The sequence below is a fragment of the Cottoperca gobio genome, chromosome 4 (assembly GCF_900634415.1).
Source record: "Cottoperca gobio chromosome 4, fCotGob3.1, whole genome shotgun sequence".
Classification (NCBI taxonomy): domain Eukaryota; kingdom Metazoa; phylum Chordata; class Actinopteri; order Perciformes; family Bovichtidae; genus Cottoperca; species Cottoperca gobio.
Window position 1 is genome coordinate 2675001 of NC_041358.1, and position 13798 is coordinate 2688798.

Consider the following 13798-nt stretch of genomic DNA (forward strand, 5'->3'; position numbering starts at 1 on the left):
AGTTGTGTTACTCTAGAGACAGTAGGCAGCATTCATAATACCATGCTTGTTTATCTGCATGCTTTTAGCTTCAGCAGCAGCCGACGCATTGCAGCTGTCTTATAGACATCCCAAACTTTATCAAATGCTTCTGTCTAATTAGTTTAATACGTTTTAAATGTTTCATTTATTTGCGTTGTGGTAATCATACAGCGATAAACACCCGATCTTTTTCAGAACTTTCCTAGTCAACACCATGTCATCCTAACTTGGTCTTTTATTGTATTCTTATGTTTATTCTGTTTTTATTAAATATTGTACTGCTTGCTTTTTATCCTAGAGTATGTAAAGTGTAAATGTTTCAGAACTCTGAAAAGCGTGATAAAACTGTGATGTATTATTCTTATTATTTAAGGATATAAAAACATATATATAAAGAAACGCCACTATCCTTTCCACAATGTCCCTGTTTGGTTAAGTTTAGTCTTCTGGGTATGTGACTATCCAACAACGTATAGTACCCATTACTTTTGAATGCAGAGTTTCAAAGCACACAATCACAAATACATTTCTCAGGAGAGAAATAATTTGAGTCGACTGCTGTTTTCATCTTTCAGCTCTCAGTATGATGTAACCCTGCATGGATAAAGTTTGTTCAAACCAACACTTTTTACCCAATTAACAAACACTTGTTCAAAGAAAGGTTTTGAACTTAGGCTGGGTGGGTGCCAGAAAGGGTCTCAAAAATTGCATTGATTTATGAGTATGTATCTGTGTGTGTGTGTGTGTGTGTGTGTGTGTTTGTGGGAGAATCTGCAGGAGCCCTGGCCGCCACAATAGCCTAATTGTTCTTCTGGTTGAATAATACCGGGAAAGCCTTGTGGACACAAAAGCTTTAATTAATTTAGCTGGAGGCTTTACAAGTTTGGGAAGCTGCTCCTGTCGATGCCTCTGCACTCCAAAACTCTGCTTTACTGAAGCAATAAGCCAAACTGGAGGATGCCGGCCAAGAACAGACACTCAGAGGTTACCGCAATGACCCATATGTCCTTTCTGCTGTTTGAATGATTTGTATCCACATGCCGCAGCTGTTTGCGGCTCTGTGAATGTGCTAATATGTGGTTCATGTTGTAAAACCAAACACAAACTGAATGTGTAATGTGTTTCTTTCACTTTAAACAATGCAATTTGTTTACTTCCTAACCATGCCAGTATCATATCGGTATAAACAATCACACAAGAAAGAGGCCTGAATAGAGAAAGGGACAACATGGAGATGGAGAGGCAGAAAGAAAGTGTCGGGCAGGACGCGTGTGTGAGTGGAATCCTCAGCGCCAATGGGCTAATTTATCATCACCCCCGTTGCTATGGGAACCAGAATTCTGGGCAAATCAAGGGTTGCTGGAGTCGTGTTTTTCACCTCATTTTCCTTGTTCTTTCAAGCAGGTTGGAGTATGCATTAGAGAGGGAAGGAGAGGAGGTTTGGGGAAAGTCACTTTAGTGGCTTCACATCCAGCTTTTATTAAGATAAGTGAGGAAAGAAATTAGGTATTAAAGTGAGATGATTTTCTTCTTCAGTTGAGTGACATGTCTGAGGTTGCTTTAGGCAGGAAAAACAAAAAGGTTAAACTGCTTCTCATTCTTCTTCTGCACGGTTTTTATTTTAATATATTTTTTTATTTCTCTGCAAATGGAGAATAACGAGAATAACCTTGGCAAACATAGTCATTTCTCTGACATGTAATTGTTGCAAGCAAATAGCTAACTAAAGTCAGATAACTAAAGAATAATCTTTAGGAATTGTTACACAAAGGACCTCTGTGTCCTTGTACATGTTTAAGTCTAAAGACACACACCGTCAATGTGGATAGAATTAAGATATGTCTATTGATGGGAAAAGTATATGTACAGTTAAGACCGTAGAATACCAGGGACTTTCACGCTTTTACGTTATCTGAAGACCACCGTAGTTCTCCAGCACGCTTGTAAAACAGCGGAAACACCAGCCTTCGTCTGAATTTCATTGCCTTTATAGTATTGTGATGGTAAGGGTGGCCTCTGAGTGAAGTGAAGGTCCTCAAAGATTCCACATTCTTAACAGTTTTGCAATTTCCGGCTAGTTACCGCAGTCTTGTACAGGGAGGGGTGAGCGGAGGGGTATTCATTGGTTTGATAGCACCAAATCCTACAGTATCCCTTTAATTCACACATCAAAATGCCAACACTGCACAGGCTTTCATACAACCTATATTTACAATTGACTGACAAAGCCCTACAAACTATCAATATGGGACATGACAGGTTCAGTAACCTTTTCACCCCTTTAACGTGTATTATCTACTGTCATCTTTCCCTTACTCTATCTAATTAGTGTTTATGCCTGAACCTATATAGCGGTGGCTCATCAAGAAACAGTGATGAGTCATTGTTTTGTGGTGATTCGTAACGTTTTTGGAAGGCACTGACTGTCCTGGCGATAGAGGCGTTAGGGTTAGGGTTAGGGGGAAAACATTTTGGGGGGCTTGTTGTTTCATCTACATGCTAGTTCACAATGTTTATATCACACGCCCAGTCAAAGCGCTTCTACGCTACATGCCAACATTTATCCATTCACACACATTCATAGACTGATGGCAGGACTTTGACCTGAGGACTGCAGGAGCCGGGAGTGAACTTCCAATCTTCTGATTAGTGAATAAATCGCTCTACACACAGCCGCCCCAATGTCTTTCAGCAAATAAAATAAAAAATCAACCAAAGTCAGTCGGTACAGACACGTACTGCCCTGAGCCCCTCTTAAACACCTTTGATTTCTATTTTGAACCTTTTAAAATCAGTGCAGAAAAGGTCTTTGACTAGGTTGTGCTCTTCTCACCTCTTCTTTGCATGAGGATGTTTGCTTGTTTTGATTTTCAATGAGAAGGATTATGAAAAAGCATCCAGCTGTGTTCTCCTTTTCTACCCTCCTCCCCTCAAATTATGGTAGGAAGGAGGAAAACATGTTTACTATGCTTTCTCATTCTCTCTCCCTCCGCAAGTTGACAGCATATCATAAATCCATCTCAGCCCGGAGGAAGATCAGCTCATGGCTGCCGCTTCTCTCCTACAAAATTATTTTTTTAAACAACCTCCAGAGCTCCTGTGGGGAGGGACGAGGAGGAGAGGGGAAGGGAAGGAGAGAGAGGAGATAAGGGGAGGAGGAGGAGGAGGAGGAGGAGGAGGAGGAGGAGGAGGACGCTCAAAGAGAATTATTCATCGTCTGTTTGGAGAGCAAGCTTGTCTAAATGAGGCTTGGCGAGCTGCTATAGCAACATGCATACTTCAGTTGCAGTTCGAAGTGTTGCCTAAAGGATACATACACATACACACTTGCCTACTCTATACAAACAACCCCTCACATATACATGCCCTAACCTTTTTTAACTTATTTAGAATGATGGACATTTCTTGGCTGCAGGCAATGTATAGGAGAATGAGTGGGAGTCAGGCTCCCAATTACAGTACATGAGTGCAGTAACCAGTATGTGTATGAGTACATGTGTGTCTGTGTGTGCATGGTACATTTTAATATGTGGCTGATTATATTTGTCTGGTCATGCTGTGCCGATACAACGTTTCACTTGCCTTTCGTTGTGCTCATTTAATCCCTAAATTGGCTGATTACCAGAGCCAAGACGTGGTGATGCATTCTCATGCACTCATGGAGAACTCCGAGTGGGATTGAGAGGGGCTTGCACTGAGTGTGCCTGGCCCAAGGGCACAATGATACTGCCAGTGGCAAAACTTACCTTACCTCCTGTTCAGTCCCATATTACTACCCAGAATAATGATAAGACCAAGTTTATGTCCTTCTTTTGTCCTGCACAGCATCTGAGATTGAGATTCAATTCAGATTGACATGTTGCAGCTGACCACCATCAGTATTCCTGTATTTCTTACATTGTATACCAAACAGAAATCACATTTGTATTTGTAGAACTATCATCAACCACCATCTCAATGTTTTATCACTAATTCCAATTATGTTATTTATTTAAATGTCTTTATTTGAATGTTTTGCCGTATTACACAATTATAACAATTAATCAAGACACAAATGTGTCCTGCCATTTCAAGCCCCCTATATATATATATATATATATATATATATATATATATATATATATATATATATATATATACCATTTTAAACCAACCCTTTACCGGTCACACTTTATAATGCCCATCATTAATAAATGGTACATTGATAGTTAATCAATTTTGAATTAAAGGTTATTTTACTGTTAACAAACAATGCAATACTAATTAAAAATATTTACGAAATTATTAATAATATTATAATTTAAGTTATTTTAACAGTTTATTGTTTATTGTGCGCATTATGACATTGTATATATAGTACTAGCGAACGATAAAACAACATTACATGGATAGATGGAACAGATATTTGTAACATTTTGTTAATGTTTGTAAACCATCTATAAACATTATTCTGATGGCTGTTATAAAGTTGCAACTCATGATTATAATACCTTGTTAAATGGTTAGTAAATAGTTTGTAAACATTATCTAGACAGATAGTTATGGTTAATAATTGGTTCCATATATCTATGTAATGTTTTACAAATTGTTTCAAATGAGAGGTTTACAAATCATTTGGTAATCATTAACACACATTTAATATAATATATACAATGTTATAATGTGTTCAACAATAAACTGTTAATAAATAGTTTAGTCATGTAATCAGAATGTAATTGTTATCATCTCTTATCAGCTATAGTACAATATATCATTTATAAACTAATTATTTACATCACACAATCAATACATAAAATAAGATAAATAAAAGCATTAATAATAATTAGAAAAGTTTTAAAGTTCATTATTTCATTGTACATTACAATTACTATTAACTTCAATTTAATTTACTGTTAAAAGGTATTAATGATGATTATTATATAGTGTTACTGCTCCCCTCAAACAATATGATTACTACGCAGTTGTAACGTACAACCTCACAGACGGAACAAAATACAGCAGTTATCCCTTTTCTTCTCTTAGCTTCCTCTAAAATTAATTAATACTAATGCACCATTTTTTTCAACATTTGAAGAATAAAGAAGCCTATATAAAAAGCACCATTCAGGAGGAAACGGTTGTGGGTTCTTACGTAGAGGCACATATACACAGAGCTCTTGCCCCCAGCGCTAGCAGTGCTTGACCCCCGCCCTTTTGATTTCCAATGATACAAAATGTGAGCCTGCTTCAGGAACTGCTGACCAACAAACCATCCACGGCTTCCACTTGAGGTAGTTATTACATGATATAACAAGACACAACACTTAGAGCCGGGGAATACAGTTAACACTCCAGAGAGACATTCCAGTGAAAACACTACATCTCCTCAACATGACTGAAGAACGTGTGTATTACACTTCAGTAGAATAAGAAGGACACTTTCTCACAGACTTCATTTAACGCCCGACGATGACTCCACACAGTGTAGATAACGGGAGTTATGCAAGTTACTCTGCAAAATTAAAACTACTTCCTAATCCTAAGAATGTAAATCATCTATACTAACTTTCAGTCTAAAAACAGTTCAACTTGTGCCCTGCTTTGACGCAGCGTTTGACCCAGAGTCTTACCCTTTAATGTACGACACCCTGAAGCAGGAGAGGAACCCTGGCGATGTGGGTTTCTTCTTGTCATTAGAGGGTTTGAACTGAAAGTAGGCCAGCTATTTCTGACTCATTTTCATTACCGCTAAAAGTCAGAAACACTGTTGGAAAGTGGAACACCCATGTAGCGAGAGTTCTGCAAGTGTCTATGTGTGTGTTTGTGTTTCAGCGCTATGAGGCACACTCAGCGGTTCACTGAAGGGCCAACTATTTACATGGCGTCGCTGAAGAGCAGACAAGTGAGACTACAGGCGTGTACGTTGTCTCCTGTCTATCTGCCTGTTCTGTGCTGTGATATGACACAAAGAAAACACACTTCCACCTCCTATTTTCTCTTCTTTTGAGTGCTGTGCATGTATGTCTGAGACAGAGTGATATAGAAAAGCAGACAGAGGGAGGCAGAGCCGATGCATCCACACAGCGTGCTGCTACCACTGCGTCTGCTGCCCAGACTTGTTGCTGTTCGGTAGTGTGAGTAGCTGTGGACGGTGCTGGAGCATAAACCTGCATTTACCAATTTTCCGATGACTTAGATGCAACACATGTAGCACTCATGGAGAAACATTAGAATTAATTTGGAGGTGTGGCTCTGGCCACCTGATAGATGTAGATCCACTCTCCCTTCAGCTCTACATTGATCTCCACTAACTCCTGAGGAAAACCATCTAGTCCTTTAGCTGCTGGATGTTCTGCGATCTTCCCCAAACATAGTCTTATTGCTGTTTGGTGCAGGCAGGTAGTGTTCTGTGCAGCACAAGTGAATCAAACAAGTAAAGTTGAAGGCTTTACCACCAAAACAATAAGCTGAAAGAGACTAAAATGGTGCAGATATCTGTGATCATATTATGTGTATGTGGTTTTGTTGATGGTGTTGCTATTAGCAACCCCATCACATGTATTGTAGTCATTGTATCCATTATTAGTATAAACATATTGATTAGAGCTGCTTTAACGTATGGGGAAGCATTAACAGTATGACTCAATCAATAGTGCAGTCAACACATTTCATAATTACCACAAACACAAACCAGATAATCAAACTTTAAATGTAATGCTGATCCAAGAGCATTTCTTTTAAATTGACAGGTTGGTTTACTGAGTGAGGGTCCTAGGGGCTCCCCTTCCCGCCCACTTTCCAAAAGCCGGTAAGTTTAAATGGAGAATATGTGTGTATTTACATGCAGGGCGGAGAAGTACTTAGATTGTTTTATTCATGTAAAAGTAGACAGACCATAGCCCTAAAAACACTACATTTCAAGTAAAAGTAAAATAACAAAAGTATACACGGCAACATTAAAGTTAAGTAAAGTATCACATTTCACAGTGTTATATTATTATAGAATATTATGTTATAATGTTTATTTATCAAGCTGTATAAGCTTATCATTTTAAAAATGCAACTAGTAATTATGAGTGTAAAGTAAATATAGTGGATTAATAAATGCAATATTTACCTATGAACAATAGAAAATAGCAAAAGAATGTCCCATTTTTTAATGTCAAAATTGTATTTAAGAAGGCTACAGTACTTGAGTAAATGTACTTTGTTACGTCCCACCAGTGTGAGCTCTGTGAGAGGCTGCCACCTCATCTCTCATAGTGTGAGCTGTGATGGGCTTCAGGCCCCCGTGACCCTGTAGCAGGATAATCTCAGTAATCTGTCAAGAAGGAACAGGTCTCTGTGTGCCCAAGGAACAACATTTATTAGAGTTAAATTAAATATACTTTGTTACTTTGTTTGTACTCAGTAGAAATAAAAAGTGTGTTTTTGGAAGAAAAACAATTAATGAAAAAATGATGTGGAACATTAATTAATATAGATAATGGCTGGATGGTTGTTAATTGCAGGTGACGAGCTGCATTACTCAGACACCTGGACATTAAAGGTTCAGTGTGTAACATCTGCCAGAATTTAAACTTAAAACATTAAAACAATGAACTAACATTATGAACAGAGTGTGAAGAGGTAACAGTGATGACGTTATGTTAAACACGTCTCACGTCTCAGAGAAATCTACTGAAGTTAGCATGCTAACAGCTAGCTGCGGTCCGTCCAGTCTGTAGTACCACTTGTTCCTCTAGAGGTGATAGTGAGTTACTGTAGCTGCAGTCTGGCTGACTGGTTTATAAATATTAAAGCATGTTCTGTGTTTTATAGTTTGTTTATTGGATTATATTCAAAGTGGCAGAAAGGAGAAAACCCCCCGCACCACCTCTCCTCGTCCTCCCAGCTGTCAGGAGGCTGTTTCTCTGAGTGTATATCTGCAGCCCCGGATCTGTAGCTTCAGTTAGCAGTTAGCTGGAGTTCAGCCACAGCACCAGGGAACTAACAACTAAAAACTCCCTGTTGCTGCTGTCACACAGGTCCAGCAGCCCGCTGTGCCTGCAGGCTGGGGCTTGTTCTGGCTGAGCTCAAGTCTCTGACCGAGGCTGCTGCCGAGTACCAGCTCTCCTGACCTCTCTCCTCCCCGGCGGGCTGCTCTCCTGGCTGCGCCATCACCGGGAAGAAGAAACGAATATGCAGTCGATTTCTAGTTTCTGCCACTTTGGATTTAGTCCAATAAACAAACTAACGTAACGTAAATCGGACTACAGCCCCGTTAACATCAGTGTGCAGTAAACACATGTGATCAGCTCCACTTGAAGATTATCAGACAGATCAGAGTTTTCTACAATTCACAATATAAAGAAAACATTAGAATACAATAAATATGCCAAACTACTACAACTAAAATCTGAACATTAGAGATTGTATGGAGCCAGTTTAGAGGTGAAATACTGCCCCCTTTATCTTTGGAGCAGGTGGCTCAGAACTACACATTAAACCTTTAAGCCTTTTCTGAGGTTGCTGTGGTTTTGCCTACCTTGTTAGCATGACTGCAACTGCTGACTGGCTGAAAGCAACTTTTCAGAAAAACAGAGAGACGTAGAGAAAGAGGTACAGGCTGATAGTAAGTGGGAGAGTGAGGTAGAATGAAGAGGCCGAGGTCAGAGACAGACAGAAATACGCAGATAGAGAAAGTAAGAGCGCAGTCAGACTGTAAGACTGTGTGTAATAATACAGAGGGGGAGACATTGCTATGCTGGCTTTGTCATCTTTGCTAAATGAATCCAGCACAGTCTTATTATCTAGCTGACAAAGCCAGAAGGAGTATTGCAGTTCAATGATTTTGTACTTTTTTCTTTTCATGGTATGCGTGTCTCTTTTCCGATTATTTCCTCTTTTTCTTTCCGTCGGCAGTCAACGTGGCTCCAACCATTTTTATTCCTCTATTTTCTTTAAAACATCCGTGGAGAGAAGAAGAAAGACAAAACGGGAGCGCTATATTTGTTGACCTGCTGGGAAGCTTCCGCATACCTCGGCCAATTAACGAGGAGCTTTGTTGCTAGACGGCGCTCAATGCCAACAGCTAGTGACATCTCACTCAAACTACACACACACACACACACACACACACACACACACACACACACACACACACACACACACACACACACACACAGTTCAGGCACACATACACACCCACACAATACAGTACATGCAAAGACATGACACAAAAATAATTGCATACTGAGGCACACACATCTGTAAGATACATACACAAAGATGTTTCTTGGTACACACATGAAAACATTACACACATAAAGTAAGAGGAAAATAATTAACAATTATTTTGGTTCCTATTTAGCCGAGTGGCTCATATCAAAGAGACAACTGGTCTCCGTGCTGCTGTGGGATGCAGGGCTGATTGGTCTAAATTGGCTCTGTGACAACTGTTGAGGAGTGTGTGTGTGTGTGTGTGTGTGTGTGTGTGTGTGTGTGCGCGTGTGTGTGTGTGCGCGCGTGTGTGTGTGTGTGTGTGTGTGTGTGTGTGCGCGTGTGTGTGTGTGCGCGCGTGTGTGTGTGTGTGTGTGTGTGTGTGTGTGCGCGTGTGTGTGTGTGTGCGTTTCTGAAGACTTTATCAGTCTGTGGCAATGGACTGTGTGATGTGACGAGGCTGGGGTCACAGTAGAAGGACTCTCTTGGTTATCAGCATTCAGACTGCATAAGCGGAGACGCCGTACACGATGTGAGATGAACAGTGGGACAGTCACAGAGGAGGGACGATGACAAGAGAGCAGGGACAATGCTAGCACATATTTGAATAACTTCATTGCTACACCTAAGCAAATAAAAGACGAGGCATCACTGGCAACATTGTGATCAATTCAGTGTACTGTGAGTGTTTCTCAACAGGAAGACCCACAAACATCATCACTTCCTTTACAGACTTTCTGGTTCTTTGGGTACAGCTGAATGTATTTTTCACAATTCTTTATTGAAATTGGACGCAGTAAAGGCATGACAACATATATTATGAGACACTGCCTTTATAACAACTGCCAAATATTGGTATTAATGTATTGTAAAAAGATAAACTAGAATACATTAAAGATGTAGACCAAAATAATATTAAGTAAGCTAACATATCAAGGTCAAAATGTATACTTATACCCCCATACCATTATTATGCCAGAAAAAGATTGTAGTATGTATGTGAAGTATGTTCCAGTACCTTTTATGTCTAATTCAGTATGCCAACAAATAGCATGCAACAGCTCTCAGGAAGCATTGGGACATATGCAGCACATTTATTTCCAAATCCGAAAGTGGTTGCACTCAATATACTGTGCAGCACAGAAATCTGGAGTGTGCTTATCTCCTCACTGATGGCTTGCTCTGTTAACAGTAATTACATTACCATCTTAAATGTAATATTAGAGACATACATATCCTTCCGTTGGAATGGTTCAGAGAAAGGTAAAGAAAGGAAATAACACAGGGAATATGAAGAAATGTGTTAGGCAGAGGCAAAGAAAGTGCAGTAATAAATGCCAAAAAAGAATATATGGAGGAGGGAGAAGGCTGGTTGAAATTGGGGGCAGGTATAAGGCGGGGGAGGAGAAGCAATAAAGAAGCATGGAGGCTTGGAGCCTGAAATGTAACTGTGCTGGTGCTACTGAGAGACGGCTAATAGAGAGGAGACAGAGACATCGAGGGAAGAGACAGACCACACTCTATCAGTAGTACTAAGTCAGTGTTGTCATTTAAAAATGGACATTTGCTAAATAGCATTTGGTAGTTTTTAATGTGGACAGATTTCTATAAAGTATATCTGATTATTGTTTCTCCACAAACTACTGTATCAATGTTCAGAAAGAGCCTACTCTGTGACCGTGTGCTGTAAATAACTTTTGCAAGCACATAGAGAAACATGTAGAGAAACAGGGAGAAAAAACAAGAAGACAAATTACATTTTAGGTTCAATTCCGTGACAGAATTTTGCATTAATTATGCTTTTGTTGCAGATTCTATCAAAAACTAGCGGTGTTCAAAAATCAGAAACTCCATTAGAGCCACTGATTAAGGCCAGGAAGGTATCAGATGAATATATAGAAGAAGAACAAAGCTAAGAAAGGTAGAAACTCAGTGTTTAAAAGCTTGAAATCTAATTAAAAAAAAAAGGTTTTGCAAGATTGAAACTAAGTTCTGAATGGTTGCATAATGTTTTGATTGGCTGAAAAACAAAATGTCTGCAAACCTTCACAACTGCACTCACACACACTCTACAGTGTTCCTCCAACACATATTCACAGTTTCAAACGTGTCGCTGTTCCCCCGTTGTATATTCCACGTTTGAAAGCTTGTAAATGGTGATCTAACACCAACACAAAAGGTTTGAAACGATGAAACTTGAGTTGAGTTTTGAAATGGGGAATCTTTATTTTGAATATTTGCGGATACACATTTGCACTCATATTGATGACTTTTCATTCAAAGCTGAGTTTACAACACACACTGTTCTGAGATCTGTCCACAAAGTCACATGAGTTGTGGCAGCGGTGTCTCGCAGCTCTGCTCTGAAACAGACTGTCTGACAAAATAAATTCTGACATTATAATAATCCCATAGGAAGGAGGAATATTAAGCTTGTTGGGAAGAAGCAGAACGTGTCAGATTGCTACTGGAAAGGCTTTTAAAGCAACACCTGCAGTATAACACCTGTGGTAAAACTCTATCTGAACACTAACTACCAGGTTCTGAAGAGTGTCCGCACTGAAAAGGTTCTATATTGCTGTTTTTTACTCGGTTCAAACTTTTTTAATTCATGAATTCGTTGAGTGTTGATTTTCGGTCTTTTTGTATATAAAGATCTCTGAGCCGAGAGCGATCTTATCATCAGGGAACAAGTAGTAATAACATGTTTTGATTTCGCCTCACGGCTTCAAGCATTTTTTTTCAGATTGATAATATAACAGTCAGGTTCTAAAGGTAACCGATATTTCATTTTATTACAATAACACATGCAGCACATGTATGTATCAGCACTTATGTAAAAGAAGCAACACTGACGAAAAATGTAACATAAAAGTACTTATTAAAAATATTTATTTAGACATTGGTTTATATTTATTGTATCATTACCAGCTAATATTGCAGCGGGTGAAGGATCACTACTGTAAGTAATGTTGGCATAGCTCAACTTATAGTAATCGATGATCATGTAACTGATTATATTTTGTACAATTGATACCTTTATTAATACCCAGAGGGTAAAATAATTGCATCCCCCACACAAATAACTACATATTATATATATTATCTGTTTGCATTTGCAATGTAGTGGAGGAGAGACATAAAGAAGCACACATTGGAAGTACTTAAGTGAATTATCACTACCTCAACAACAGTACCTTGTAAATCTTCTTAGTTACTTTGCACCTCTGAGTAATTCCATACTGACAAACTCACTTAGTGTGTCCCAGAGAGAGAAGAGTCAAATAAGTGAAACCTTAACTTTTGTTTTTGAATTTCTGCTGTTATCAAATCCCAGACACCATGGTTATTATGCAGCCACAGGCAGTGCCGACACGTGTGTGTGTCATGCTGTAAGTGTGTGTGTGTGTGTGTGTGTGTGTGATTCATGCATCCGGTGCCCCATTGAGCAAAAATATTGGCCTGTAGCCTTTTGATGAGCAGAGAGATTGTTATATGCTCAAATACCTGAAAGATTGATCTGTCCTCTCAGATTGGTGAAAGCTCTCGCTGTGACACAGATCATTGTGTGTGTGTGTGTGTGTGTGTGTGTATGCAGTGCGGGAATTTGAAAGGCTCGTACCTCTTACTAAAACACCTTTTAAAGTTATGTTTAATATAATTATGAATTATGAATATGTCTGGGTCTTGAACTGTTGGTCAGACATAAAAAGCAAAGAAAATAATGAAATAAATAACTGACTAAAAGGTAATGAAAGATTTCCCCCAAACATGTTTTAAGGCATAGAAATACTCCACATCGCACGAGTGTAAGATGCACACTGGACTATGATCGGCTTCCAAACTAGTTGTGATGTCACAAATTCAGATTTAAGGTGATCATAGTGAAACTTTCTACCTTCAGCTCAAACATCCAAATGAAGTACAGTAACAATGAGCAACAAGCAGGGGTTTACATAAAGGCTTGAGATAATTGATAGTTTCAGCTGTTCATAAATGTAATGTGTTGATATTCTCAGATTGCATTGAGTGGGTTAATGTTCGGGATGTGATGGATTTGTATATTTCTGATGTTTTAATAGAGAACCCATTGAAAAAAGCTGAACATCTAAAATAGATGTAAGAAGAGAAAAACAGGATGCAGAAATATAAGATGCAGACATGTCTTTAATCATGACTGCCTTTTTTTCTGATGATGAAATCTCTTCAGATTGAGAACTCTTCTTCCTCATATAGGACACAACATAGTGGCAGAGCTGAGGGCTTTTGCCTGCCAAAGCAACTGCCACTGACAGACATAAAATCCTTAAAGACTTCTAAAACGATTACCACGGGCTGGTGGTTAGTGTTAATACCGAACTCTACTTGCAATATTTTGATATTTAATATCTATGATGGCTGCCAGAAATTTCCCAAGTCAACAAGCTTCCATAACATGACAGTCTAACAACCAACGAAGCAGAGGATCAAACGGAGAAGCCTGTTGACACTTTCTGGCTGCTTCGGTAATAAAGCCGAATGATGGCTAACAGCAAGACACAATTTCAGCTCAGCAATGGAAAATAAAGCTGTGTAATGAAAGCACAGATGTAATCTG

At 39.0% G+C, this 13798-nt stretch overlaps 1 protein-coding gene across 1 annotated transcript in view; it reads left to right on the forward strand.

Annotated features, from left to right (window-relative positions):
- LOC115006922 (neuroligin-1-like) overlaps positions 1-8119 on the forward strand; it is a 179940-nt gene extending 171821 nt beyond the window's left edge. The window contains exon 5 of the mRNA XM_029429550.1: positions 8028-8119. Within this exon, the coding sequence (XP_029285410.1) occupies positions 8028-8119 (92 nt within the window). The remainder of the gene's footprint in view (positions 1-8027) is intronic.
- Positions 8120-13798: the final 5679 nt, after the last annotated feature.